Source organism: Patagioenas fasciata, chromosome 2 (genome assembly GCF_037038585.1).
Source record: "Patagioenas fasciata isolate bPatFas1 chromosome 2, bPatFas1.hap1, whole genome shotgun sequence".
NCBI lineage: Eukaryota > Metazoa > Chordata > Aves > Columbiformes > Columbidae > Patagioenas > Patagioenas fasciata.
The window spans coordinates 54,423,991-54,451,490 of NC_092521.1; the positions used below are offsets into that span (position 1 = coordinate 54,423,991).

Here is a 27,500-nt window from a genome sequence, read left to right on the forward strand (position 1 = left end):
GAATCCATTAGCAGAACCTCATCCCTTGTTTACTGGGATTTCTTCATTAATAGGTACATCAGTTATTCAGCTTCTAATACATTTGATGTGTTCTGTTATGCTGCTCTAATCAGTTTGTTTAGTATGTTAAGCACTTCACAGAAGTCTTTTCTACCTTCAGCTGCTACGTTTTTCAGCAGTAGCTGCAATCCCCTCCAGCAGTGAAACCAGCCATTTTTTATCAAGACCTGTTTGCCTGTTCCCATGTTGATTTGTTACTATTTCTGTTCGTACCCTTTAATCCTTTATTTATTGAATCCCATGTTTTGACTTTCCTTGTTTTGTTTAGGATAGAACTAGCAGATGTGTCTAGCAGACCTCTCCAATCTCACTGCAGGTACACAGGATAAAGAATCAACTGGTAGAACTGTGCCGATTAGGAGCGGAGAAGGCAGGGAAGCATCTGTGAGTGTAACCCTCAGAGGGAGGAAAAGAGCCTTTGTGCTAAACAAGCTTTATTCTGTTGGTGAAGTTGCAAACATCATCTTATTTCCTTGAAAACAGAAGGAACACGCAAAAAATTCTTTATGCACCTATTGTCATTCTGTGTGTGACAAATGTGGTAGTGGTTCAAGGTGTCTTTTAAATTTTTTTTTTTGTATGTACATTATATATTGTTTTAAGTCCGTGGTTGGTAACTGCATGCATTTTGGTCGGGGCAGTTCTTTGAATGGGAGGAGCAGATTTATTCTTTGACAGCACCTGGTAATGGGAGAAGCTTTTCCAGGGAAGAACAGGGTAGGCAGTAACAGATGTGCCGACTAGGGAGCTCGTACTTGGGGAGTTTTCATAGAATAATAGGGAAGAGACACAAAACCAGGCCAGAGATGATGAAAAGAGAGGAGATTTTTGTGTTGACCCAGAGGAGAACAAGTAGAGTTCGTTGAAACCATAGAGGCTATTGAAAGTTGCTAGCATGAAAAGCAGGTCTGGAGGAAAAGGGCCCTTGTTGCAGAGACACAGCTGTGCAGAAGAGGTATTTGTTTTCAAATGGCTGCATTTTATCTATCTCACCTGAAAGAATACAGGTTTTCAGACAGAAGAGAGTTTGTTCAAGCTTATGTTCTAATAAAACATCATTTCTTCAAAGCCCTTTTGGTATTTTTTGGTGAGCTCACTTTAAAGAAAAGGTGCAGACAGGTCTGTCTCAAAGCTGTGGCATGTTTGAGATCCAGTCATAGCATAAAAGTTAAGAAAAGTTATAGCTGGTGAAAGGTATTAGGCTGTCTTTAAAGAAATCCAGCTGACTACATCATGAGCACTCGAGAGAATTTGAAGAAAACTTTACCTACCATTTGTGGGAATCTGTCTATTGTGAGTGCCTTTTACAAATCACTTGATTGTTTTAAGAGGCTGTAGCACAGTTTTCACTGGCTGTAGAAGCTGCTGGTGCAGCTGCCAGAGCTGATTGTCTTAGGCCAAACATGAGGGATCTTACAGAAATTAAAACAAACAAGAATGTTGTCCCGCACCAAACTTGTCTCTTTTGAAACCCAGTTGGAGCACAGTTCCTTGAAAAACAAACAAACAAACAAAACCCTCTCCTTTGGTTAGCTGCTTGTGGATTTACTGAGTGACTAGGGCTGGTAAGGAAACCTTCTTGTGCCTGTGGTGGGACTGCTTTAGTGTCTTGGGGCTGGGAACTCCAGGGGCAGGAGGAGTACCACAACTCCTTGGACACTTCATTGCCCACGCTGTGCCCAGCTCCCTTATCAAAAAGAACCTTGTAGTCAGGCAAGTCAGGTTTCCTGTTGAAAAAAAATAATAAATCTTTCCAATTACTTTCCTGAGTAGAACGGCAGTTCAAATGCAAACCCTTCAGAAGGTTTTATACAAACCCAGCATTAACTTATCTTTCTTCCAAATTGATGGTATTCTACACCCACAACACTGAAGCCAGAGGAGCTTGTGATATGTCATATTTACAGGATCTTTAACTGCAGGTAAAATTAAGATCTGTGAGCTTTAGTTTTCCCTTCTATTAATACTCTGCATAGTATTTTTAATTCAGATTAATATATTCTCTTCAGTATTAAGTGCACGTATGGTTCACAATACAGAGCCTTATAATCTTCTGTGTATTAACCATGCAGCTGTAGGACAATACTGCTGGCCTTTTTTTTTTTTTTTTCCATAAACGATTAACCTTATCAACAGTGGAAGATGGAAAAAATACTTTGTATTTTGTAGTTTCGCCCATTTTACATATATATATATTCAAAGAATGTTCTTGTTCTGGAAACGTACTGATTTGAAAATGGATTAGGGGTGTCCACTGTGACAGCCTCATATGGATGGAACGGTTCATACCTTCATCTTAGAAATGCTGAATCCCTTTTGTTAAAGGCTGTTGCTCTTCAAGCCTGAGGGTGGCAATGAGTCCAGTTCCTTTTTGTATTACTCTATGTGAAGGAGACTTCGGAAAGATCCACATTGTTCTCTAATTTCCATTAATTGAAATCCTCCCTCACTTCATTTCCTTTTCTTCACCTATAACCTTTGTATTTTTATTTTCAAGTTAGCTCTGCACCAGAGGATATTTTTATTTTTGTTCATTAACATCGGGAGTACTTTAACATGGATAATTTGCCTTTTCCTACATTGCTTTCTATTTTTTCTAAAATACAATGGTTGATTGAGAAGTTGAATATGACACTTCAGACAGATCACTCAGAATTTGTCCACATGCAGTTGTTTTCTGTAATGGTTTGTGAACATTGTATAGGATTCTATACATTGCTTGTTTTTTGCAAAGAGGTAATATTAGTTATAGAAGAAATAGCCTCCAAAAGGTCAATACAGTGTTTGGAGATGTAGAAGAATCATGAAGGAAACAGAACAAAGACTATAGGATGAATAGTGAAATTCATTAAATATTTAAATTCTTTAAATATTGAAAAGGATTGAAAAAAACAAACAGCATTAATCAGAAAACAGTTCTTCTAGGTATTACTGGGTATTGGAAAAGGGACTGCAGAAATGCATGAATCAGAAATCTGTGATTTCATGTTTGTGTTTTATCAAAACAATTTCTAAGAAAATAATGGAAAACATGTCTATGCAGATAAGATGAGGAAGAATTTGAAGAACTGAATTTGGTGAAAGAATTTTAAGGCTTATTAGTTGCTCTGCTAGAACAAAGATGGCACTATGTATAGAAGCGGATTGATCTTTTCAAACAGCACGCAGAATTTATGATAGAGTAGTTTAACAGATTTTTTCCCAAGTGTTTTACTAGTTGAAAAATCGGAAGATAAACAATTTGGAAGTTGAGATGATTCTTTTTTTTAGGCTTGGTAATAAATAATGATTAACATTATCACATGAAATTTAATATGAGTAAATATTGCTCAAAAGAAGGCTTAAAATACACCTGAGAGAAGAATGTTTTGTAAGTTAGCGAACAGAACTGATGGATGTTAGTTGAGGCACCAAAGGGAGGGCTCTCACCTAGTGTATTTTGGCGTAGCTCACGATGCCAGGTCAGGGGTGTGAGCGACACTGATGTCTGTGTGCAGTCACCTCCTGCACAGCATCTGGCAGCGCTGCCTCTGAGCACAAGTTCCGACTCCCTTAGGTAGTGTTGGTCATGCATTGGGAGGCTTCGCAAATTACAGCAGCTCCATCATTTTCAAATGTTGCATGAAAATGTGTTTTCCTTTATCTGTGAAGTGAGTAAATAGTAGGGAAAAAATACTGGAGACAAAAACTGCTGTTTACTACCTTTGGGAATTAAAGCTCAACGCTGGCTGTTACTAAATTCAGGTTGTCTGCTTTCTGCAGTGCTCCTAAGATGGCCCATGCACATGTTTATAAAATATAATGAATAAAAGAATGTATATATTGACTTTGCCTGTGTGACCCATTACGCTTCAGCCTTACAGTTCATCGGCACCTGTGCAGCAGTTCCGGGATCTCGGGCAGTCAGACGCGCAGTATTGGGTGCTCACAGCCCTCACAGACAGTGACATTTTACTGGTAAAAGGCAGTAGCGTAGGCTGGCATTCAGGGAATGCTGTTTTGTTAATAAAAAGTAATCCTTTGTATCTACCTAATCACAGAATTTTTGATAGAAATATATTGTTGGTACCTTTCAGTCTTACAGAGAGAAGTTAACGCACCTGAAGGGTGTTTTGTTAATAAGATAATACATAGAATATATTTTCTTAAAATTAGACTTTCTGATTTCCTTCGTTTAGCACATTTTTCAAATATTCAGAGTCAAAATCAACAAATACTGATGCCTAAATAAGTTAAACACTGGTACTTTTTAACTTATATTTATTATTGCATCAATGAAATTACAATAGGATTGTGATTATAACCTGGATAGGTCGTGTCTATTTTCACAGTCTGGAAGGAAAACGAATTGTTTGTCCTCAACCATCTATAAGACTGGTGAAAAATCAACAAAGTAACTTTGCTTGCTTACTAGTCAGATTTTCTTCATGCATGAAAAATGATATTGAGTTCAGTTTCATTGCATTTGACATTCCAAGTATAAAAAGCGTCTCTTAACAAGGTGCTGTGACATGGTGAAAACTTGCAGAAGTGATTGGAAAATCTCTCTTGTGGCTTTTCCATCATTTTTGTAGGACTGTACATTGTTTTTCTGGTTGTCAGATTTTTTTTTTTTAACAAATACTTTTTTTTTTTTTCCTGTTCTTGTGTCACTCTGTCTTTTTGCCATCTTTTTGTGTACAAAATTTCATTTTCCTCTACTCTTACTTCAGAGAAAATTTCCACTGATGCTAATGAGAATTACCAGGATGTTACTTTGCCCATTTACTCTGGAGCAATTCTAGTTTATATTTTCTTTTTCAAGTGTTACATCTCATTAAAATCAATATTTTAATGAACCAAATATTTGCTGAATTACTGCTGGAACATGTTGCAGTGAGGAATTGTAAACAACAACAGGAAACTGTAGCAAATCCACCGCATTGTTGATTTCAACTCTCTGGGTAAAATGATGACGTATGGATGATTCAGCAAGTTTGTGGGTTAAAGAAGCCTGAATTTTGTGGATGCTGAGCACCATCAACTAACTTAGCTTTTATTTTTAGTTTGATTTCAATGTGTATTTTCAAACTATCAAATTGCATGTAGTGTCTAAACACAGACCTAAGCACTGAACACAGGTAAATCCCATTTCAACTTTCTGACTGTGTTTAGACATGAAAGTACATCTAGGGCAGTCAGTCACTTTAGAAGGAATATATTTATAGTAATATGTGCCCTTGGTATCACTTCTTATGAATGAATACTGAATTGATTATAATTCTACGTGTTTTCTTGTTGAATCCTTGTTTCCTGGCAGATAACTGTTTCCTAGTAGACATACCAGGGAATAGTTGCAGATATTTATTGCATGTATTTCTCATGTGCCCAAATATGTGATAAGTCATCCTGGAAAACTGATCCAGTGTAAGAAAGTATGCTGTGATTGTTTGTTGTGGTGTGTTTTGATTTTTTGGTTGTTTGGTTTGTTTTTTTGTTTGTTTGTTTGGTTGGGTTTTTTTTGTGGTGGCTACAAACCCTCTTTTTTTGTTGTTGTTGTCAAAATCAAGTGTTTACTTGTGTATTTAGTTTATCCACATGCTTTAGACATATAACCATCTGGCATAGTATTATTTCAGCAGTCCGTTTACCTGATGACAATAGTAAAAGTTGAAAACCTCTACATGACTTGACACTGAAGAGAAGTTCACTAGATTAGAAAAATATTGTGAGAAAGATTTTAATGGATTCAATCCGCCTTTTCTTTACGCACACTGTATGGCTTTAAGTAAAATATATATAATGATTTCCGTCTAACGATTATGCCTTTTCATTACATATTAGTTTTATTTTCTTGTGGGGGCATCCGTAGTTAAAACTAGATGTAAAAGCTGAGCTGATCTTTATCAGAATTCACATGCCTGGAAAAACAGATACTGCCAAACAAAATACTGAATTTCTTCATGAGATGGCAGCTTTTCAAAGACAAGGCCTAATAAAGTGTTAAGGCACCAAGTGGGCACTGCCATGAAGTTTATTACCTGTGTTTTCTTTTTGCTTAACCTTCGTCAGTCCCTACCAGAACATCGAGGTCTGACATCTGAACTTCAGATTTGCCCGTGTGTTAGTGGTTGTGTGTACCTGAGACTTGTGTCAACGTTTCACGTTCATCTGGCCCATTGAAAGAAGAGACTTAAGCATTTATCTTCAGAAAAGCAGTGATAGCTGTTCTAGGCAGACAGAGCACTTTCTTGTACCTCGAAAAAGGATGCCATTTCGAAGATGAGTCATGTTGCAGATGTATCTATATACAGTTCTTCTTCACTGGGTGGCTTGAAGTGGCTCTGCATTGAACACACTGGTTTTAGATAGCTTACTGTACAGGCACCTTGGGATTTCATTCTCATGCACCCAAGTCGTGGCCCATGGCTGTGCCTGGTGCAAGAAGTCTGTTCTCTTCTGAAACCAGGCTCTAACAGTTGGGTTTTCCTGGATCCATCATGTAGATATCTACTTTCTTCAGGAAAGTTTTCCTTAAACACCATCTAGAGGCTATGTTTAGTCTAGAATAGAAGTTACTGTGTTAGATACAAAAAACTACTACATGTTACTTAATCAGCTCTGGATTTAGAAGGTCACACTAGATGGCCGAATATCTGTTTTTCATCTCTGTTAAAAGTTGTATGAATGAGGGTGCTGCTCTGGGTGTGCTGGAACAGAAGAAACTGCAGCTTCTGAAAGCATTAGTTGTAGAGACCTTCCCAAGTGGGAAATCAAATTGTCCCAAGAGACCCTACATGATGTAGTTTACCTGTCATGGCACTGATAAGTGTCTTACATCCTGAGATTCAGACAGCAGTTTAGTCAAACAATTAAAAGGGTGCATTTACATCCTATTCCTTGCCCGATGAACCAAGAGCTCACCAGACACTTTCTAGCAGAAAAACTAAACCAGCTCATCTAAATGACATACTGGTGCTTAATTTAGTTATCTTTAGAGATTCCCTTTTCTTGCAAAAAGAAAAGCAGGATTTATTCGGTTTACAGTTACATTTTTCTGTACTTTTCAAACAAAGGAGTTACAGACAGATTTTCAAAATAGGTTGACTATATTCCTTTTCTTAATCCACTGATAATTTTTCACATGGTTTGGTTTTGCAATACCTACTACATGAGTCAGGATGCTGTAAGTGAAATAGTTCTTAAAAATATTCTGTCAACAACTGTAGGATTCTTGTTGCATTGAGTATAAAACTGGTTCTAAATTTTAAGATGGCTAAAAAAAGATGGGCATTACTCCATGGTGTTCTCAGCGGTAAGATTTAAAAAAGCTTGTCAGTTAATTTTTAGTTATCTCCTGAGTGCTCTAAGTGTTGTTTTAATAACTTAGCAAATTGTAACTATTTTAAGGGGGTTACATTTTAAATTTAAATAAACAAATTGAATGGCAGGGCATGTCCTATCTGATGGAAGGAAAAGTTGTTCCTTTCCTACCTATTTTAAGTAAAGATCCATGTGGCTAAATTCAAAAATTATTTGCTTCCTTTTTGTACCCACATATATTTTTGTGGGCTTTATTTTTAACCTCTTAATTGTGTTATAAAGATGGAAAAATGTGTTATAAGTAATATAGCAGGACTAACTCTTGTTCTAGCTGAGTGTCTCTTCTTCACCCTTCAGCATCTTAGTTAATCACTGAGCAACAGGATAAAAAATGCAAATAGGGGAATTTTACACTTCAATCCACCCAAGACCACAAACACCTTAGAAGCCATCATATTAAAGAAAGTGTTGGGAAGACCAGAGTCTACTAACTTGCTTAGTCTCCTCTGTATAAAATAAAGACAAGAGTCTTCTTACTGTCTTTGTGGAAGTAAATTATATTTTTTCTGTGTTGGAGTATTTGAAGATGTTTGTATTACAAATCAAAAACACGCAGGGCATTCTGTATGTAAATGGGGAACTGTTGTGACAGGCTGAAACAGCATAAGCACATGTGAAAAGTAGTAATAAAGAGTATTCCTTCCTATACTTGTGCCAATGGGTTAGGAGTGATGTTACCATCTCTTGGCTGCTGTATCTAGAATAGTGGACATGTGTGTGTGTCCTTTTTTCTTCAGAAAAAATGTAGGCCTTCCTATGTTTCAGAATACTGAAACACAGCAAGAAATAAAATGTTGCAGATGTGTGACATACATTTGAGTGATATACATTTGAGTAGAGTGTAATCAGAAACCTGTATAAACCAGTCCTTGCATGGAAAACCATGGGAATCTTGCCTTATTTTTGCCTTATTTCCTGCTGCTAAATTAAAATAATAATTTTTCTCTAGGAGAGTGTGGAAAACACATTCAGTGACTTCTGTCTTATATTAGTAACAAATAGAATTTGTCTCAATATGTTATAGCAACTAATAGTCTGTAAATTTAATACAGAATAATGTCTTTTAGGAAGCAAAACATTCAGATTCTATGTATCAAGATTAATTTCAATTTTTTTGTCAATTTTACAAACTCAGATATGATGTCTACAATGAAAATTAATGAGAAGTTATGCTTGATAAATGTTTTAAAGTGTCTGCAGAGCTGTATTATTGAATAGTTAAAGCTATGTAAGATAAAGGTGCAGTCTTGACCAAGGTTCTGTAAAAACATTCAATTTCAAGGAATTACTTCAGAAGTTACATCTTGTTGAAATTCCAAGGCATCATCACCTATCAAAGTAGGAAAAAAAAAAAGGAAACAAAAGTTTTCTAATATTTGTTGAGAAACGTGAGTGCTTATATCTTTATAAGAGCACTTAGCTATGCATTTATAGAATGTACCTGTAATATGCATTTCTTGACTTCTATGAAAAACGCAGGGTTTAAGTAACCTCATGTATTTTATTGATATGTTTTCTTTCCAAAGTAGACATTGCGTTGAACTTTATTTCCTTCTATGATGTCATAGTATATGTATTAATAGAATTGTTTCCTTTGGGTTTGTTCAAGCCAAAAATCTGAATACCTTGAAAATCATGTTGTATTTTTCTAATGTAATGTTTCTATACGGTCATTCAAGTTCATGTGAGAGTTATTTGAATGTAACTTTATTTGAACTACACCTTTAAATTTTTTGTTTGTTGTTTAAGCTGGAATGATAGTTTAAAAATCACCTCTCCTTCCCCCCCCACCTTTTTTTTCCCCCTGTAAAGCTTACCAATTTGCTGGGTATTTTAATTTGTTCCTTCTTTTCTCAGCTCTTAAGGCCGGGAAACAATTGTCACACTTAAATCAGTCAAGGACATAGCCGGTGATGAGCTAGAGTAAGGCTAAGGAATTGAGAACACATCCTGCATTCCACCATCTGAGCACATATAATTCTTCTCAGTTTTATTGTGACTGTTGTGGTGGATTGGCCCTGGCTGTACACCAGCTGCCCGCCAAAGCTGCTCTGTTGCTCCCCTCCTCAGCTGGACAGGGGAAAGAAAAGAAAACAAAAGGCTTGTGGGCTGAGATAAGGACAGGAAGATCACTCACCAATTACTGTCATGGGTAAAACAGACGACTCAGGAAAGTTAATTTAATTTATTACCAATCAAATCAGAGTAGGATGAGAGATAAAACCGATCTTAAAACATCTTCTCCTCACCCCTTCCTTCTTCCCAGGCTCAATTTCACTTCTTCAATGTGGGTACTTCCCACAGGCTACAGTTCTACACAAAGTGCTCCAGCATGGGTCCCTTCCACAGGGTACAGCCCTTCAGGAGAAGACTGCTCCAATGAGGGTCCACCGAGGGGTCACAAGTCCTGCCAGCAAACTTGCTGCAGCGTGCACTCCTCTCTCCATGGGGCCACAGGTCCTGCCAGGACCCTGCTCCAGCGTGGGCATCCCATGGGGTCACAGCCTCCTTCAGGCATCCACCTGCTGCAGTGTGGGGTCCTCCGTGGGCTGCAGGTGGAGATCTGCTGCACTGTGGACCTCCATGGGCTGCAGAGGCACAGCTGGCCTCACCATGGGCTGCAGGGGAATCTCTGTTCTGCACCTCCTGTCCCTCCTTCTTCTCTGACCTTGGTGCCTGCAGCGCTGTTTCTCTCGCACATTCTCACTCCTTTCTCCCACTGCTGCAGTTGCTGTTGCACAAGGGTTTGTGGTTTTTTTTTCTCTTCTTAACTACATTATCCCAGAGATACTACCACTGTCACTGGTGGGCTCAGCCTTGGCCAGCAGCAGGTCTGTCTTGGAGCTGGCTGGCATTGGCTCTGTTGGACATGGTGGAAGCTTCTAGCTGCTTAGGATCTTCTCACAGAAGTCGTGCCTGTAGCCACCCCACCGCTAAAACCTTGCCACACAACCCAGTGGAGACTTTGCATGTAGAAAAGCTTGAATAATTGGGACCTACAATCTTGTAACATCTGTGGATTCAGTGCAGTGCAGGTCATGTCAGTGTTCTTTTTTTTTTTTGTCTCTTCCTTTCTCCAACTGTAAAATAAGGTTTCTAATGGTTACTAGCTTTGGAAAGAATCTTGAGATTCTCAAAAGTAATTTGAGATTAGATACCTACCTAATAGAAACTGCTGTTATGTTAGTAACAACAGAGCAGAATTATTGTTTTTTTAATGATACTTTAATACGAATCATCATATTAGGGAGAGGAAACTAAAATAAAATAAAGAAGAAATTGAACTAGTGAATTTCTTTTGCAGGTTCTTTCATGTTGGTGAATACATCTGGGAGATTTGCAGGACAGAAAGCTCACCTCCTGCTGCCCCATCTAAAAGAAAATGATACGCATTGTATTGATTTCCACTATTATGTTTCAAGCAAGAGTGGATCTAGCCCCGGCACTTTGAATATATATGTGAAAGTTAATGATGGTCCTATTGGTAATCCAGTCTGGAACACATCTATCACTGCAACTTGGAACAAAGCAGAACTGGCAATTAGCACTTTCTGGCCCAATTTTTATCAGGTATGTTTTACTTTTTGTGAAGTTTTGTTTCTCATAATAGCCACATTGCTATTAATCATCATTTTGATTTTAAATGAAAATATCTTTCAGTGTGTTCTGTTGATCTTTGTCTTACTCATATTTTTGTAGATGATGCTACATTTTTTACATATGTTTATATATTAATATTTACATATATTTATAGAAATGTACAAAATGTATGCACACATACATGCTTTAAATGTGGATGAAATAATTATATTGAAACAATTTAGAGATTTTGCCATTGATTTCAGTCAATTACCTCTGTTTCTCTACAATAAATTCACTTATTCTTTCAGTTCATTAGGGATGCTGGAACTGATTGCCAATAGATTTTATTGCAGTAGGTTCTTCAGGTTTGATTTAGATCAGCAATACTTGTTGCTTTATATCCAGCAGAATCCTTTGAATCCTCAGTTTGAGTCTTCAGCTGGAATACAATATTCGTTCTGTCCAGTAGTAGTCATAAATATAACAGTAGCTATCATAGGAATGGGCTTCTGATTACATCCTAAAGATTTAGGGAGAATTTAACTTGACAGTTCCTTAGAGTGCTGCTTTTATGTAGGAAAACTTACAGATTATACAGTTGTTTACTGTTGTATAGTGGCTCAACAGTTTTTCTCGTTCTTCCCGTGGAAATACAGTCTATGTCTCCATAAGCAAGAAATTTGGTGTAGTAAGAGCAGACCAGCAGATCAAAGGTGTTATTGAGGCTTCTACCATCTTCACTTGCAGTTTGGAAATTTTGATTTGGATTTTATTTGGTTCCCTGTGCTGAGCATTGTCACCATACTTTATGGATTGAAGCTTTCTGAAGAAAAGCTGTCCCAAAGATGGGGGTTCTTTGACTGCAGACCTCCCTAGGAACTACTATGTTGTCATTCCACAGTGTCATTCCATGAGGTGACAGCATCTCAGTTTCTACATGAGTGCTCTGACTATCAGTGGCAGAGCCTTGGTTTTGTTGCTGCGTGTGTTGCTTAGGGTGACCACGTGTTTGCTGTCCCATCATACTCTCATTATGAAATTGGCACTGTCTACTGCAAGGCACTCTAGGGAGTTATGGTAGACTGCAGCAGCTGATCTGTGTGCAAGTCTCAAGTGAAGTGAAGCCTTTCCTTTTGAACCCTTTTTAAGGGAAAAAAAAAAAAAAAAACAACTGAAGACCTTTCTGGAGTCTTTTCCTCTGTGATTGGCTCACCCACAAGGGACAGGAAGTCCTGGTCCAAAAGATTAATTTGGAGTGCCAGGATCATCTTGTCCTTGAAACAGGGGTACCTGGCAGGGGATGCAAAACTTGCAGACTTAAAAGAGCATACTCATTTATTTCCTCTTGCCTCTGATAGTGTGTTCCTAGGTTGTGCAGGGGATATTGACAGGGTCCACATTTGCATCTGTGCTCTGCCCAAGGCGGATAGGAATTCCTACAATTGCATTGTCAGGGATTCCTGGAGGGGATTCATGGTAAGTTTATGGATGTTTCAGCAAACTTCACTGGGAGGACTCGTGATGTGAATCTCCGATAACTGGCCATGTACTCAATGAGGAAATACTGGCACCTTTTCCAGAAGAGCAGGCATATTAGCAGAGGTGAGGTTCACTGTGTACTACCGGCCTGTCTGGAGCATGAGGCTGTATCCTATTCACAGAGTTCAAGCTTGACTTAGCCATACCTTTACATCTTGCATGGTGAAAGGGCAGGATGTATTTTGATGCTTGTCAGAGTTTAAGGAGTGTATGGATGACACTCTTTAGTCTTGTGGTTTAGTTTTAGGTAGTCCTGCAAGTAGCAGGGAGTTGGACTTGATCCTTATGGGTCCCTTCCAACTTGTGATATTCTATGATTCTATGATGTTACTTCAAGACTGTTGACCCCACGTTACTGATCTCATGTCAGTGTTGAGAATACCTTCCAGTGATGCCAAAGAGCCTTTCTATCGTGACTGAAATGAGGACCAGTCTGTGTCGTTAGTCTCAGTAGATGGTGGGAGAACAGTAGAACATCTCACAGACAATGTCATGGCTGACATCAGATATAAGTCTGGGTGATTTGTAGTATGGGATCTACCGGAGGGGTTTGTGAGCGTGCTGCATGGTTCAGGAGTGCTATGTGGTGTGTGCATTTTTTGCAGACACTGAGTGAATATGTGACTGTCGCTCATGCCTCAGTCTGTACCGTAATGTCTTCATCTGGGTTTGGAGTGAGTCAGTAGAGGAGCTTCTGATTTCCTTTCTTCTGAAAGGAATCTGTTTTTTATGGCACAGAATTGCTCTGTGAACCGGAAGTCAGTTAAGACAAGGATTGTGCTTCAAAATGTCACTCTAGCTCTGAACCAAAATGCTAATGTGGACAGGGGAATTTTAATAGAAGCAGCCTTGACTCTGACTAGTAAATTTAAGCTAAGTTCACATGTTAAAGAAAATACAGGCAAGCTCTGACCATTTTAAATGTTATCAATATTAGTAATAATCTGTGTCAGATTTCTAACAATGATACATCTAACTGATATCTGAGTAAAATGCATATTGGGCCATAGAAATAGAAAGATAACCTTTCTGGTGCACTTTATCCTTGAGACCTATCATGTAGACTTTTCACCCTAATTCGTAGGTGAACCATTATGTGCTTGGATAGTATACTGCAGTTTAACAAATTACCGTGCATCAGCTAATATATAATAGACACCAGAGTCTGTCTGTAATGGATTCCATGTGCTCTTTGCCTCTTGAAATATAGAAATTTTTACGTAATCTTTCTTTCACTGAGGAGTATAGTAAGTCATTTTCTTTTCATTTGCAGGATATGGTCTGAAATAATACCTGGTTAAGTATTGCAATTTAGCTAATGTGCCAGAATGTCTTATGCTATAGTCATATAGTCCAAGGAATCAGTGTAGAATAATGTAGCTTCACTGGTTTCACTGTAGATAAGCTAATTTATTCTTGAGGAATCTCGGTCTCCATTTTGACAGCTTATGGTCATTTGTCTCCATTTTGGTTGCCTCCATCCTCTCAGGAATCTGTGGTGCAATTTCCTCACTCACCCAGTGACACTTATAGTTTCTCATTGTTCCTGAACTCTTTTCATCTGTTTTCCCGCTTTTTCTTTGTCACAGAGTCTGTTTTGGGGGGAGGCAGGAACTTAGCTGGAAGCAGCTGGGAAAAGGACAGGAAGAGGAGAGAGGGTGTATATGGGTCTTGTGAGAATCTGTGACCGACTTAGGTGAGAGCTCAGATGACTACATGTATGGTGGGAGAAGGCAGAGGACCCACCTGACAGGTGTCTAGCACCCGTTATGTTTCCTACACTGCTATTAATTTGATTCCAAACTCAAACCTCTTTTGGCACAAATCCATGAGTTTCTCACATAACCTCCGAAATGTACAAGATTTTTTCCCAGGGATTTTCTGAGGCCATCTGATATTATTTAACAAAATGTAGAAAAGGCCACCAAGGTGTATGAAGGTTGGTAGTTTCCTGTTGAGTAATCTTCAGGAAATGTCTCAACATTAGTGGATGAAGAGACAAAGCAATGTAATAATGTGATTTTCTTTGTTGTGTTTTAAATCACATAGCCATACCCATCTGCGTGTTTGAGAATGCCCTTCCATTTATAGGACACCTACAAAGGTGTCCAGCTGCAAATGAAACCACAATGTACTACAGAACTCTGAAGACAAATTATATTATAACATTTCAGAGTTATAATATTTATACAATTCAGGATGCTTAAAAACACAGTGGTGTTGGTTTGTTTTGTTGTTGATTCATGAAAAACATTGGCTAAATAACTCCCACTAATGGTAGCTGACGAGAAATTAGATGGTTTAGTGTGAAGTGAATTTTAATCCAACTTCTAAAGATTTATTTGTTTAAACCACGTACTATTAACACATATATGCAAAGATTTAATAATTAACAGTATTTTATTATTGTAGCACCAGTAATGCAAGCTTGTTAATATCTCTCATGTTGGTTTTCCATTTAGAATTGACTCTTTATAAGTACAGGCTTTGAACAAAGTAATTTATTTCTTTTGGTATACACTTTTCTTTTTACTGGGTAACTATTTGTGTAGGTTTCACCCCATATGAAAGCTGTACTACTTATATAAATCACAATGATAACCCGCATGTAACAACGCTAATTGAATTTAATTACTGCTTATTTAAACTTAAATTGTCAAGTATTTTGGTGATTAAGGATATACTTAATTCCATAATTAATGGTCTTCTAAGTGCTACTACTTAACATCTGCCTTTGACTTCAGGGTATGTCTACATTGCAGTCCCATTACTGATTACATGTAGTTGCAGGAACATGGGTTCAAGCTGCCAAACACCTTCTGAGGGTTGAAGGTAACCTGCACAGCTTGTTCTTTCCTGCTGTGCCTCCTGGTCTCTGAGCTATTTGTGTCAAAGTAGCTGGGATATTTCTACAGGAGCTAGTCTTATTTTCTGTATTATAAAATCCCTTTAGGAGCGCTCCCCTGAGGGAGCATTGGCTTCCTCTTTTTATCGTTGGTCACAGGAGAAATTATTTGCTTTGCTGAGCTATTGTCTACGTGGTGCATGGTAAGCAAGAGCATCAAGGAGTTTATCATCCCATTAGAGACCGCCTGCAAACAAAACCAGTCTTTGCATAATTGCCAAGACCTTCACCCTCCTCCTTACTTGTATAGAATTAGGATGTACACAGAAAAAGAGAATTAAATGCTATGTAGATTTTATGGGTAGTGGTGAACTCATTTTTAAAATATTGGCAAGCAGTTTCTGCAGGTTCAGAGGCTCTAAAATTGATGCTTTGAGATAAAAATCAGTCCTGAAAAGGCTGCTCCTCTAGTGAGGAGAGGGTGGGAGGGTTTTTTGGGGTTTGTTTTTATTTTCTTAAAAGTTTTGATTTTTTTTTTTTTTCCTCATTTGGATCTTTTAGTAGGAGCAAAATCTGTTGATTTGAAGGTTGTTTTGTTATTTTCTCTGGAGGGTGAGGGGAAGTATTTTTTCTTTTTTTTTTTTTTCCGCCCTAGACAGACCAGACCAACTAGTAGTATTTAAAATATATTTTGTGTTTTAAAGCATTGCAGTTTTGGAACTTTACAATATGCAAAATGCCACTACTGGGCTGAGCCTGGTGAGGTTGTGTTTTCAGCTCCTAACCCTGCAAGCAAGCAATTTGGCACAGCACCATCCCCCTATCAGTTTTTATATTTTGAATTATTTGCTTTGTACTTTGCTGGGAGTCAGGCATGGCAGCAGTGAGCTGAAACAAATCTTGATTAAATAAAGCAACAAACACTACAGTTTTAAAATCCAGAAATGGAGTTGAAAGGATTAAAAATAGCTTCTAGTGGAGTAACGCTGTTCTCTATGCCACTGCACCTTCTTTAAACATAAATTGCTATGTAACTGGAATGAGAAAATGGGATAAGAGCCTGGCAGTTAATACCTGATCTTTTTTAGTAAGGACACAAAGGAGTTACATGGTATCACTTCACACTGAGATGAGATTTACCCTTTACCATTCTGACACTTTCCCCTGTAAATTAGGAGTTTAGGGAATGAAAAGCAGACCATCCAACCTACCTTTTCAAATCTGGACTTAAACTTTCATTTGTTTCATAGCCTACTTTGTACATGCTTTGCTTGAAGTTTGGCTCATGCAGTGTACTTAAGTCATCAGCTAGGAAGGAGAATTAAGCTTCCCATGCAGCAAAGGTCAGGCTCACATTCTGATGTGTTGTGTGTGTTGCCTTCAGCTGCACGCATACGGTTCCTGAACTGCGCTTTGAACTCAAAAGAAACTTTGAAATGCATATTGCAATTCGAATCACAGCCCTCTGTCAGGCATCTTAAATAGTTCTTCTTCATTGAACTGGGTGATTTGGGAATAGTTATTTTGAGAAGGGTGCACCAGGGCAGACCGCATACCTAAATTTAAAAAACTCAGTGGGCTAAAAATGGCCAAGAGTAAGCAGGCATGTGCTTTTTGTCGTATGCACAAGGCTTTGTTATTTTCTCCTGTCCCTTGTTCCCAAGAAGGCTTCTGGGCATTCAGTAGAGAAAGGTAAGACAACAGCTGGTTTAAAAACAGAGAAGAAAAAGATTTAATAAGCCTTAATGTCAAGAGCTCAGTTTTCGGTGTTGCTCACCTCTAAGAGGTTTCTTTGGAATCTCAGGTTGGCATCAACCACCAAGATGTTGATTAATGTGCTTGGATGCACATGTGAGTGCCAAATGGTAGTTGTGTGGGAGTAAGAGGTGGGGAATGAAACTGAATAAGGCAAATTTCCAGTCAGGGTGGCCTGACCATGTTTTGGTTAGCCCAGGTCAGGAACCTGCCTTCATGTGGTTCTGGCAAGGCAGCAGTTGCTGCGATTATGCCCCACTGCGCTCATGCCCCACTGATAAAGCAGGCAGTAGTAGGACAAGTCAGAAGGGGGAAAAGAGCTCAACCCACAGGGGTGCAAAACGTTGCCAATTTTCTAGAGGGAGCCTGTTCCCAACACCTTGTAAAATACAGTCAGAGAAAGGCGGTAAGGCCCGTCAGGTAGAGGGGAGAGTCAGTGGCTGTCGCAGGCAGCGACTGGTCCATCACTGCACACTCACTTGGGCTGCTGGCGAGCAGGACTGCAGCCTGACGTTAAGCAGCTTTCTTCCTACTCCTTTCTCCTTGTTTTTGCAAAGTTCTATTTTTAAGTCGTGTGAAGTAGAGAGTGTTTATATTAGGTACAATCCACCTTTTGACTAAAAGCGTTGTAATTTTGCAACAACAAAGGCAGGAATTCACGGAGTGAGGTTGTGTGGCAACAAAAGCTGTTTATTTCTATTGTTCTTTGGAACAGCCAAGTTATCTTGGGCTGCACATTTTCAGCAGTAAGCATTTACGTTGGTGAGCAGACCTCCTTTCTTTGTTCTTACGTAGCAAGGGGAAGTGGCAGGAATGAAAAGCTAATTTTGCTCTTCAGTGGAGCAGGGAGGCTCAGGGACAGTGCGGTGCTAAGCCGCTTCTCTGGTTCCTGTTTGGCAGCCCTGCGAGGGAGAGAATGGTGTAAAACAGCTCTCGGGCCAATGTTCCGCAGTGTTTTAACCAGTTGTTTCCTGACTGATAAGGTGGTGGAATAATAGGTAAAAAATCCAAGGGCTGCCCAGCCTGACAGAGCTGGAGTGTCTCTGTTTTCCCTGTGGTTTTTTGTGTTGCCTGCAGGTATTGCGTCAGCCGTGAGCAAGGGCGGTTTGGTTAACTTTTGCAAGACAAGCAACTTTTCAAATGTGAAACGGTGGAAAAAAAATGGACATGGAATAAGATTCCATGTTTCATTTGTAGTGAAAAACTAGCAAAACTGATCCACGTTTGTGTATATTCTTGGCAGCCCTTATTATAAGCTTTTCAATGAATAAATGAGCTACTAGAAGTGTTTCTAGGTTTATTCCTGAGTACGTTCTTACAGTGTGCAGCACACTTATTAGGACTTTCAGAAATGTGTCGTGTAGGATCAGATTAATTCCTTTAGTGTAAAAAGGGAAAATGATTACTTAGATATTTTAGTCTATAATCTTAGTTTATTAATTTTAATAAAACAAAATACTGGATTTGGGTACAGCAGTTGATAGTATTTCGCAGCCTGTGAACAGAATGGAAGTTAAATTATTGTACTTGGAAGAGGTGTCGTTTTCTTGAATATATGAAGTAAAATGCACATCAGTGATGTCTCTTTGGCAATGGTATGTCACTGCTGAGTGTAATGTCGTTTTCCATTTACTAAAAATTGCGTATTTTATGTCAGAAGAGACCAAAACTTAACAATCATTTAAGTTGATATCAGCTTGGCTATTCTTTCAATGGAGGCATGATTAAACTGACAATATTTCAATTTGGATTACTTTTTTTTGGAACATACCCTCTTTAATGACAATAATTGTAATTTAATAGTATGTCCAGCTGTCAGTTTCTTGATATATTGCCTGGCTTATTTGTGGTAGTGACATTTTTGGTATGTTTAGAAACACGGCAGGATATCTTAGATCATAGAACAGAATCATAGAATAGTTTGGGTTGGAAGGGACCTTCAAAGGCCAACTAGTCCAACCCCCTGCAATGAGCAGGGACATCTTCAACTAGATCAGGTTGCTCAGAGCCCCATCCAGCCTGGTCTTGAATGTCTCCAGGGACGGGGCATCTACCACCTCTCTGGGCAGTCTGGGCCAGTGTTTCACCACCCTCATTGTAAAAAATTTCTTCCTCATGTCTAACCTGAATCTCCCCTCCTTTAGGATTATAGAATGTCCTGAGCTGGAAGGGATCCACAAGGATCATCAAGTCCAACTCCTGTCCCTGCATATGACAACCCCACAGTTCACACCATGTGTCTGAGGGCATTGTCCAGTCTCTTCTTGAACACTGTCAGGCTTGGGGCCGCGACACCTCCCTGGGGAGCCTGTTCCAGTGCTCCACCACCCTTTTTTTATTTTAAAACCATTACGCCTATTAAAACCATTGTCCTATTATAACAAGCCCTGCTAAAAAGTCTGTCCCCATCTTTCTTATAGGCTCCTTTTAAGTACTGAAAGGCCACCATAACGTCTCCTTGGAGCCTTCTCTTCTCCAGGCTGAACAACCCCAACTTTCTTTGCCTGTCCTCATAAGAAAGGTGTTCTAGCCCTCTGATCATTTTGGTGGCCTCCTCTGGACCCTCTTCAAGATCACTCATTGAGTCTTTGTCTGTGGGTCCAATTCAGTTATTTCAGGGTCATAATTTCTGCCTGTGAACTGTAGGAAGGAGTTTGTGTTTAAAATCTACAAGCTTTGTCTGTGAGTATGTTGGAATAACGAAGTACTTAGAACCTCTCAGAGAACAATAAGCTAAGCTCCACATTTTTGAATGGTAGAAATTATTTTGAGATCTTCTGCTCAGGTGTTGTCTGTGTTTTCTTTTCTAGAGTTCAGGTATTTGATTTTGTTCAAAGTCATGTTATTCTTCAAAAAAGGCACTTTTATGCAACTTTATAAGAAGCAGTTAATTCTCCATTATCTGGCAGTAATATGTTTAGTAGAAAACTTCCGACTGGTTTGGCTGATGGCTTCCCAATCTTCTAAGACTTTGGTTCCACCAGTCGATTTTTTTCTTTATAGGAAGGAGATGCTTTGAAATTTTGAATGGACTTGCTCTGGATGCTCTGCTGAAGCTGGGAGCCAAATCCATCCCCTGTCCAGTCTGTTGCTGTGGATCAGCAATATCAAGTGCCATCAGAGTGCTCTTGGACGTTTAGAAGGCCACACACTGTGGCTTGTAGCTGAGCGATTCTTTTATTGCAGAACTTGTTTCTGCAAAATTTGTTGGCTTTCAGATTTTTCTCATTGCTGTCTTGTATTTTTTTGTTGCTGCCTGGTTCACCTGGGGACAACATTGGCACATGTTGAAATTTTAGTGTGGACAGGAGACAGAACTAGAATGAAAAGTAGTTTTTTCTTTGTCATCCATATGGACTTAAAGCCATATTTATCGCAATTTCACTCCAGTGAGATTGAGAGGCAGAAATTGGCAGAATTTAGGAAGATGGTACATGGGAGAGAAGTGCAGGATCAGTGTCCGCAGATAGAGCAATGCAACAGATCGGAGAATGCAGAGGCAAGAAGTGGTGAATAATTGGCTCACCTCAAGGTTTGTTCTAAAATCAAAATCAGTGCTTTGCCAGGGTTTGTTCAGCCCCAGGAAACTGTGATATAATATTACAGGCTGCATGTTATCCTTCTGACATGTTTGCATTCTGTATCTTTCTCTTTCTGCTGAAATAACTGCAGTAAAGATAGGATACGTAGTGTCCTTCTGCATCTGTCCCAAAGTCAAGTATAGCATAGTTTTTAAACTTTGTATTCTTCAGTGTACTTCCTGAGACTGGTTACAAGAGTCAATTAGAGTTAACTTTCCAAGCAAAAGGGAAGTATTGAAAAAAAAATGAAATTACAACCTGGATCTGAGCATGAACTTCTTGAGCATTGGTTGCAAATGTACCTTATAATGTTACTAGCATATTTTCTTCTATTCCACATAAACATTCTTGGAATGTTCAAAGCTAAGGCTGCCAAAGTTTGGAGAGGTTTACTTTTGAGCGTACTTAATTCAAACTACAAGAGCGGTCTATTTATTTTGTGACCTATTTATAGCCATTAAACAAACCATGACAAATGGATCTGCTTTACTTAATTCACTACATTTGGTGGAAGATTAAGAGCATGGAAAATACATTCATGAAAATAGGTATGTTTGTGTCTGATACCATGCAGATCTTTGTATACTGCAGCACTAACATTTTAAAAATAAAAGCAGTAGTTTATAAGACAAAGAATTGAAAATAAAATTATTATTAGGTAACTACTTTGGCAGACCAAATATTGGGGGGATTTGGTTATGTCTCTTTGTGAGGTATATATGATAACATTTGTGAATCTCCAAAAATACTATAAACATGAGAAGATGTGATTAACGTTCTGTGCCATTTAAATGGTAATAACAACACAGTTTGAGTTTTTATTTTATTATATTTTAGTTTTAATGTGTTCTCAACTAATTAAAAGGGAGAATGTATTCTTCCATAACACAGTGTATTTATATTCCCTGTGTAACAAAGCTGCTAACGGAAATTCTCTTTTTGCTTCTCAGGTCATTTTTGAAGTGGTCACTTCAGGTCACCCAGGATATGTGGCTATTGATGAAGTAAAAGTTTTAGGACATCCATGTAGTAAGTATCTATCTGCTGTTTTAAAGCCAGCCCTCTAAAATGAATGTGCGACTATGCCTCAATAAATGTGGGGAAAAAGACACGGAAAATGTCAGAAAATAATGTCAATGCTATAAATACAGGCTAAGCATGTACAAAGTGTTGCTGGCATTTGAGCACTTGCACTTGGCTTTAAAGACACCTCTTGTGTGCACCGTGTGTACAGTGCTTGGCGTAAGCCCCAAAGCCTCACTGGGCCATCTAGTGACTCCTTCAGAATAAAAGTCATCAAGATTTGTTGACCAGTTTTCTATGGGCATCAAAAATTCAGTACAGCCACGAGCTGATGCATTAGAGAGAGCAGATGAGCAATAAAAGACCTGAATATAAATGATTTTTTTTTTTTCCAAGGCTTAGAAGGAAGAAAACTCAGCTGGCTGAGGGGTGAGGTTTTGCTAAGCAAGTTTACTTAGGGTTCTTCCCCAGGTATTGTGCTTTGGGTTGATGGGTTAATTTCTGCACTGTTTTACTTGTTTATGTTTCAGATATGTTTCTGTATCCCATTATTAAGGATATGTAATAAACTCTCCTAAGTTGTTTTAAAATTGATGTCAAAACAAAACCTTGTAATTTAAAGCTTTAAGATAGTAATCCACATGTACTTGGACAGACTACTTAAATAAACAATTATTCCACATATTCGCTATTTGTTAAATAAGGTGTATTAAGATGTTACATGGATGTGTAGGTTGTAATCTTATTGACCAAAGGACTGAGAGGGGAAGAAGACACCAACTTCTGTGTAATTGTTCACCTTCCTCTTATACCATACTATAATGCATTCTTTGCAGCTTGTAAGTAAGAGCCACAATTTATAATAGAAAGTGGTTTATCGGTTAGTTAAAGCACCTCATAAAAATGGTTTTAGTGTTAGTGGCAAGAAGATACAGACACTTCTTCAAATACAGAGACAGTTATGCAGAATCAGCAGCTGTTATTTCTGAATCACTTACTTCTAATAAACACAGCAGGCTCTCATGTTGTTAGGCAGTATTTGTGCTTCTGCATTTTGAATTTATATCTTTGGTTCATGTCGGATAAGTCTAAAGCAGCATTTTATCTGCTTAATAATTTTTTTAATACAGATTTTGAGAGGTTTGATCTGTGCATTTGTACCAATCAATTCTCAAAACCTGCAAGCAGCTCTTCTTAATGTGGAGATTGAGTTATACCCCATAGTGCATAAAGCTCTAACGTGACAGCGCTGAAATGCAGAAACTTTAATGAGCAGTTCTTTGATGAAATAATTAAAATGTTAGAAATTAAGACATCAAACCAGTTACATTGTCTACAAGAAAATTGAAAAAGTGTGAAAATTGGAATAGAACTACCATGTCTCTAAAATTCTGCAAGACTCATAATGCTATTCTTCAGTATTTTGCCAGAAAAAATAATTGTGTAATTATTAACTCTTTAAACAATGATTGAAATGGGAAAAATATTTGCTAGGCAGTTGTCTTGGTAATATGGACAAAAACAAAGCAGAAAGCTAGTAGTACTTAGGCAGAACTGAAAGGGATGGCTTGTGGCAGGTGCGTGAGGCTTTTTGCATGTGTGTTTGTTTGTTTGTTTGTTTTTTAAAAACGAATGCCTCTCTGCACTTAAGCAATGCCTGGTAATTCAGAGGGGATAGTTTTCTAGAGTTTCTAGAGTTTTGGAAGACCAAGAAAAAGAGTGGGGTAAAAGCAGAAGTCAGATGTTAATAGTTTGATAGACAAAGAAGAGCATTATTTTGGCCTAAAGTCTGTCCTAATTGGTAAGAGTTTAAGAAAAAAACCCGACAATACGTTTAATAAAATATTTCCTTCCATAGTTAGGTATTAATATCGGATATTTTATTCTATCTCCTCCTTCTTATACTGCCTGACACTGGATATTAAGCAACTTTTTATTGAATTCTGGTAGCTGGTGATTTATTAATTCCTTAAAACTACAGTTTCTCCCAGTCATAAGGTCTTTTAAGAAAATGTCATCAACACTTTGAATGGCTGTGATGCTCTGCTAGACACTATATGTTTAGTTTGCCAGTTCATTGCCAGTACTAACATTCCATGTCTGAAAGCAGCGTTCAGAGCCTGGCTTACCTGCTAGTGCAAAAAGTCCCCTTGCCTGCAATAGGATTTGAATGGTTGGGGAATACTGCATTTTCAAGGACAGGTTTCTGTATCAGATTTCTATGTTTTTCTCTGTCACATGCTTGACTCTTTCCAGTGAAACAAAAATGCAAATGCTATCTAATGCTATCTTTCCTCCTTCAGTTCTTATTTGAATATCTGTTTCATTTGTTAGGTTATTTGTAGCTGGATTGCTTTTTTTACTGGGAGTGTTTTCTCTTTCCAAATGAGAATTGATTGTGGGGTTTGGTGTGTGTGTTTTTTTCTTTTTTCTCTTTGTTTGTTTGTTTGTTTCTGCAGTGTTGTTGAAAAGAATTATATTTACAGAATACAGCTGTAGCTGGAGAGAAGGGCTGTGTTAGTATTTTACCTGTTTGATGTGCTACATTTCTACAGCATCTCTTCTATAGACACTGTACTTGGTTAAAAAAAAAAAAGAAAAGGCAAAACACACACACAAAAAACCAAAATGACCAAAAAAGCCCCACAAAACCAAAAAGAACCAACCAACCAAACCAACCCCCAAAACCAACAAATAAACAAAACCACAAACACCTGTTTGCCTGACAATGTCACTCAACATCTTACTGTTTTGTCTAGTTGATAATGCAAGTATATCTAATAGGTTTTTGTTCAAAACACAATTAGTTTCCAATCTGATCTTGATTAATAGAGTGTTATTCAAAGAGAGATGCTGAGCTAAGATAATTTACATAGCATGAACAATTAAATAACACCCTTCTGCTGATTTGCAGGTGTGGAAGTAAACCGACCTAAAATCTAATGTGTGGTCAGTGATTTGGACCTTTTAAAGCAGGGGTATTTAATTTGCTCAGTGTATTATTCATAGCCAGTAGTTCCATGTTTAATAACTTCAATACTATATCTTCTTTGAACAGCAAAAACTCCGCATTTCTTGCGTCTTCAGAGTGTGGAAGTCAATGCGGGACAGTTTGCCACTTTTCAGTGCACTGCCAATGGTGGAACAGACTCAAGTGACAGACTCTGGTTACAGGTAATTTCTTTCTTTCTTTCATAATCCACTGAGATTTGAGAGGAGGGGAGTTCATCACTGAAAGGACAGTAAAACATGAAAAATGATAGGGCTGTCTGTTTCATCAGTATTAGATTTTATAGTGCCTTTGAACTGCTGTGTAGTAGGGTGTTCTGTTGTAGAAAATGATACTGGAAGATTTTGCTCCCCTGTTTCAATAGGATGCCTTATTAAAAATAAAGATACTGGTTTTGTTAGATGTGGCAATCATGAGTAAAGGCTAAATCCCCAAGGAAGAGCACTTGACTTTCCTATATTTTCTGTGCTGCAACATTACACCCAGTGATCTTCTTGGGTTACTTTTTCCTCTGTTCAGCATTTTCATTTAAAATTGCATTCTTACTTTTGAAGTGTGGAGAAGACCAGTACAACAGTCAAATCTGATCTGTATTACAGAGCCAAAGACTCTTACCTATATTAATTAAATGCATAATTTTTTACCTGCTAAGTAATGTGGCTTCTAGATAGGTGTCAGATCTTGATTTAAAGAATGTCTCCAACTTATTTTATTTCAGTAAAGACAGCCTCCCCTTATCCATATGTATCAAAAACATGCATCTTACTTGATCTCTCTTAGTAATGGGGGTGGAAGTTTAATTGCTGCCTTGCTGCCATTGTTACAGAGTTGTCTATTCCCTACAGCAAACAATAGTCTGTATTTGGACTTAGTATCAGGATATACCAATGTCCAGATCCCTGTGCTTTCCATACATGAAAAACACCATGCTAGAACTGGGACAGTGTCTGTGAGAATGAAGTAAGGATGCCTAAAACAATGCCTGAGGAGATCAGTCAGATGAAATTGCAGTATGTGGAAAAGGAGGGATAACAGAAATTGAACCAATAGTAACAGATAGGACTCAGAAGATTAAATTCTCTATTTTTGTTGCTTAAACAGTGTCAGGCTTTTATTATAGTTTTCCTTTGACATTGCACTTGGTGTAAAATTTCATCAAGCATTTAAAAAATTATTCACTTAAGTGCGACAGGTTAAACAGCTGTGTGGTTACAAGAAAACGAGTACACAACCACATAAATAAAATCACTTGAAGTCAAAGACTTGTGTTTATCTGTATGTGAATGACAATCTTTTATGTCTATCCAGAAAGAGCCTGATCATGTACAGTAGAAGACAATGGAAATCTCCTTTGTTTTTATTTGGGTTTGTGCCGATATTTTTAGCCTCTGTGTTTATATAAGGCTGATATTTCTTTAATGCTCCAGCCCTTTAAAACCAGTATTACAGTGCTGAATTGATAGAATTAGTCTCCTAATTCTCCTGTCTTTCCTACACCACTGAGATTTTTTGGAAGAATCATTTTTCCCATCATGAAAAGAGTTTAGCACATATGGGAAGGTCATGGGTTGCTATTTCATCAGTGATAACCTTTCTGGAACCTTTGAACTTTTGTAAAATGGAAGGTAGAATTCAGTACAGGGAAATCCTGATTCCATTCAGATTTTCCTTAGATTTCAGGACAGCTTTAGCATTTTTGCACAGAATTTAGGACACACCTAAATTCTTTGCAAGGCTGGAATGTAATTTCTTTATTTTAGAAGTTAAATATCTGTCTAGATTTTAGGAAGTATGCAGTCATTCTTCTTAACAGCAGTAGCCATTCAAGAATATTTTTGCTGAGTTTAGTTAAGTGATTTCTTGTTTATATAGGATTATGAGATTTTTTTTTTTCCTCTGTATGAAGGATAAGAAGGCAGTGACAGATTGACTTTTTGAGCAATTTTATCTTCCCTCAGGGCCACTGTTCATTTATCCTGACCATACAACTACAGGTCCCTCTGGTAATCAGTCCAAGGTTGTGCAAATTCCAGGTGTACCTTTTAATAAGAATATTTTAAAGATTGCCATGATCTCCAGGATAGCTTGGATTTATTTTTGTACTTGTTTGCCTGTTTCCACAGGTGTCTGCTTCCACTTACAGTAAAGCTGATCAGACAATTCCATGTGTGGGATGCTGCAAATCAAGGCTATGTGATACGGTTCCCAACGGGATTAGCTATATTTTAGTGTACTAGGTCACTAACTGGGTAACAGATCCCCAGACCTTGCAGTTCTCCATCAATCAACTGAGACCATCTGTTTTCATGGTGTGGTATTGGGGAATTTTGTATATGCCTGCTTATGACATCTCATGACACTGCCACAGGACCATGAGTACAACACAACTATCTGTAGTAGCTGTCAGAAAACATGAGGTCTTCTATGTCATATGACTGGTTAAATGGACATTAAAGATCATTTTGTTCCCAGTAACAGTAGAACCAATATTCAACTATAAAACATCTCAGTAAAAGTTATTATTTCCTGCACTAGAGCCAGAGTAAGATGAGCACTGTTCTCTGGAGACATTGATGAAAGCACTCAGGTAACAGAGATTCAGGTTTTAGCAGTGCTAAAAACAGGTCATACAATCTCTTTGATAAGCCTTGTTTGTCCACCAGTAATATTAAGCCCTTTCTACCATCTTTTTGGTGGTTTGTTTCCTTAAATTTATAAAACCTTATGGGTAAACCAGACTAAA

At 38.1% G+C, this 27,500-nt stretch overlaps 1 protein-coding gene across 10 annotated transcripts in view; it reads left to right on the forward strand.

Annotated features, from left to right (window-relative positions):
- The window catches only part of PTPRM (protein tyrosine phosphatase receptor type M), a 466,670-nt gene that overhangs the window by 139,200 nt on the left and 299,970 nt on the right, over positions 1 to 27,500 (forward strand). For all 10 annotated transcript variants that reach the window (XM_065830251.2, XM_065830253.2, XM_065830257.2 and 7 more), the window contains exons 3-5: positions 10,727 to 10,992; positions 21,675 to 21,753; positions 24,806 to 24,921. In XM_065830251.2, coding sequence (XP_065686323.1) covers positions 10,727 to 10,992; positions 21,675 to 21,753; positions 24,806 to 24,921 — 461 coding nt within the window. The remainder of the gene's footprint in view (positions 1 to 10,726; positions 10,993 to 21,674; positions 21,754 to 24,805; positions 24,922 to 27,500) is intronic.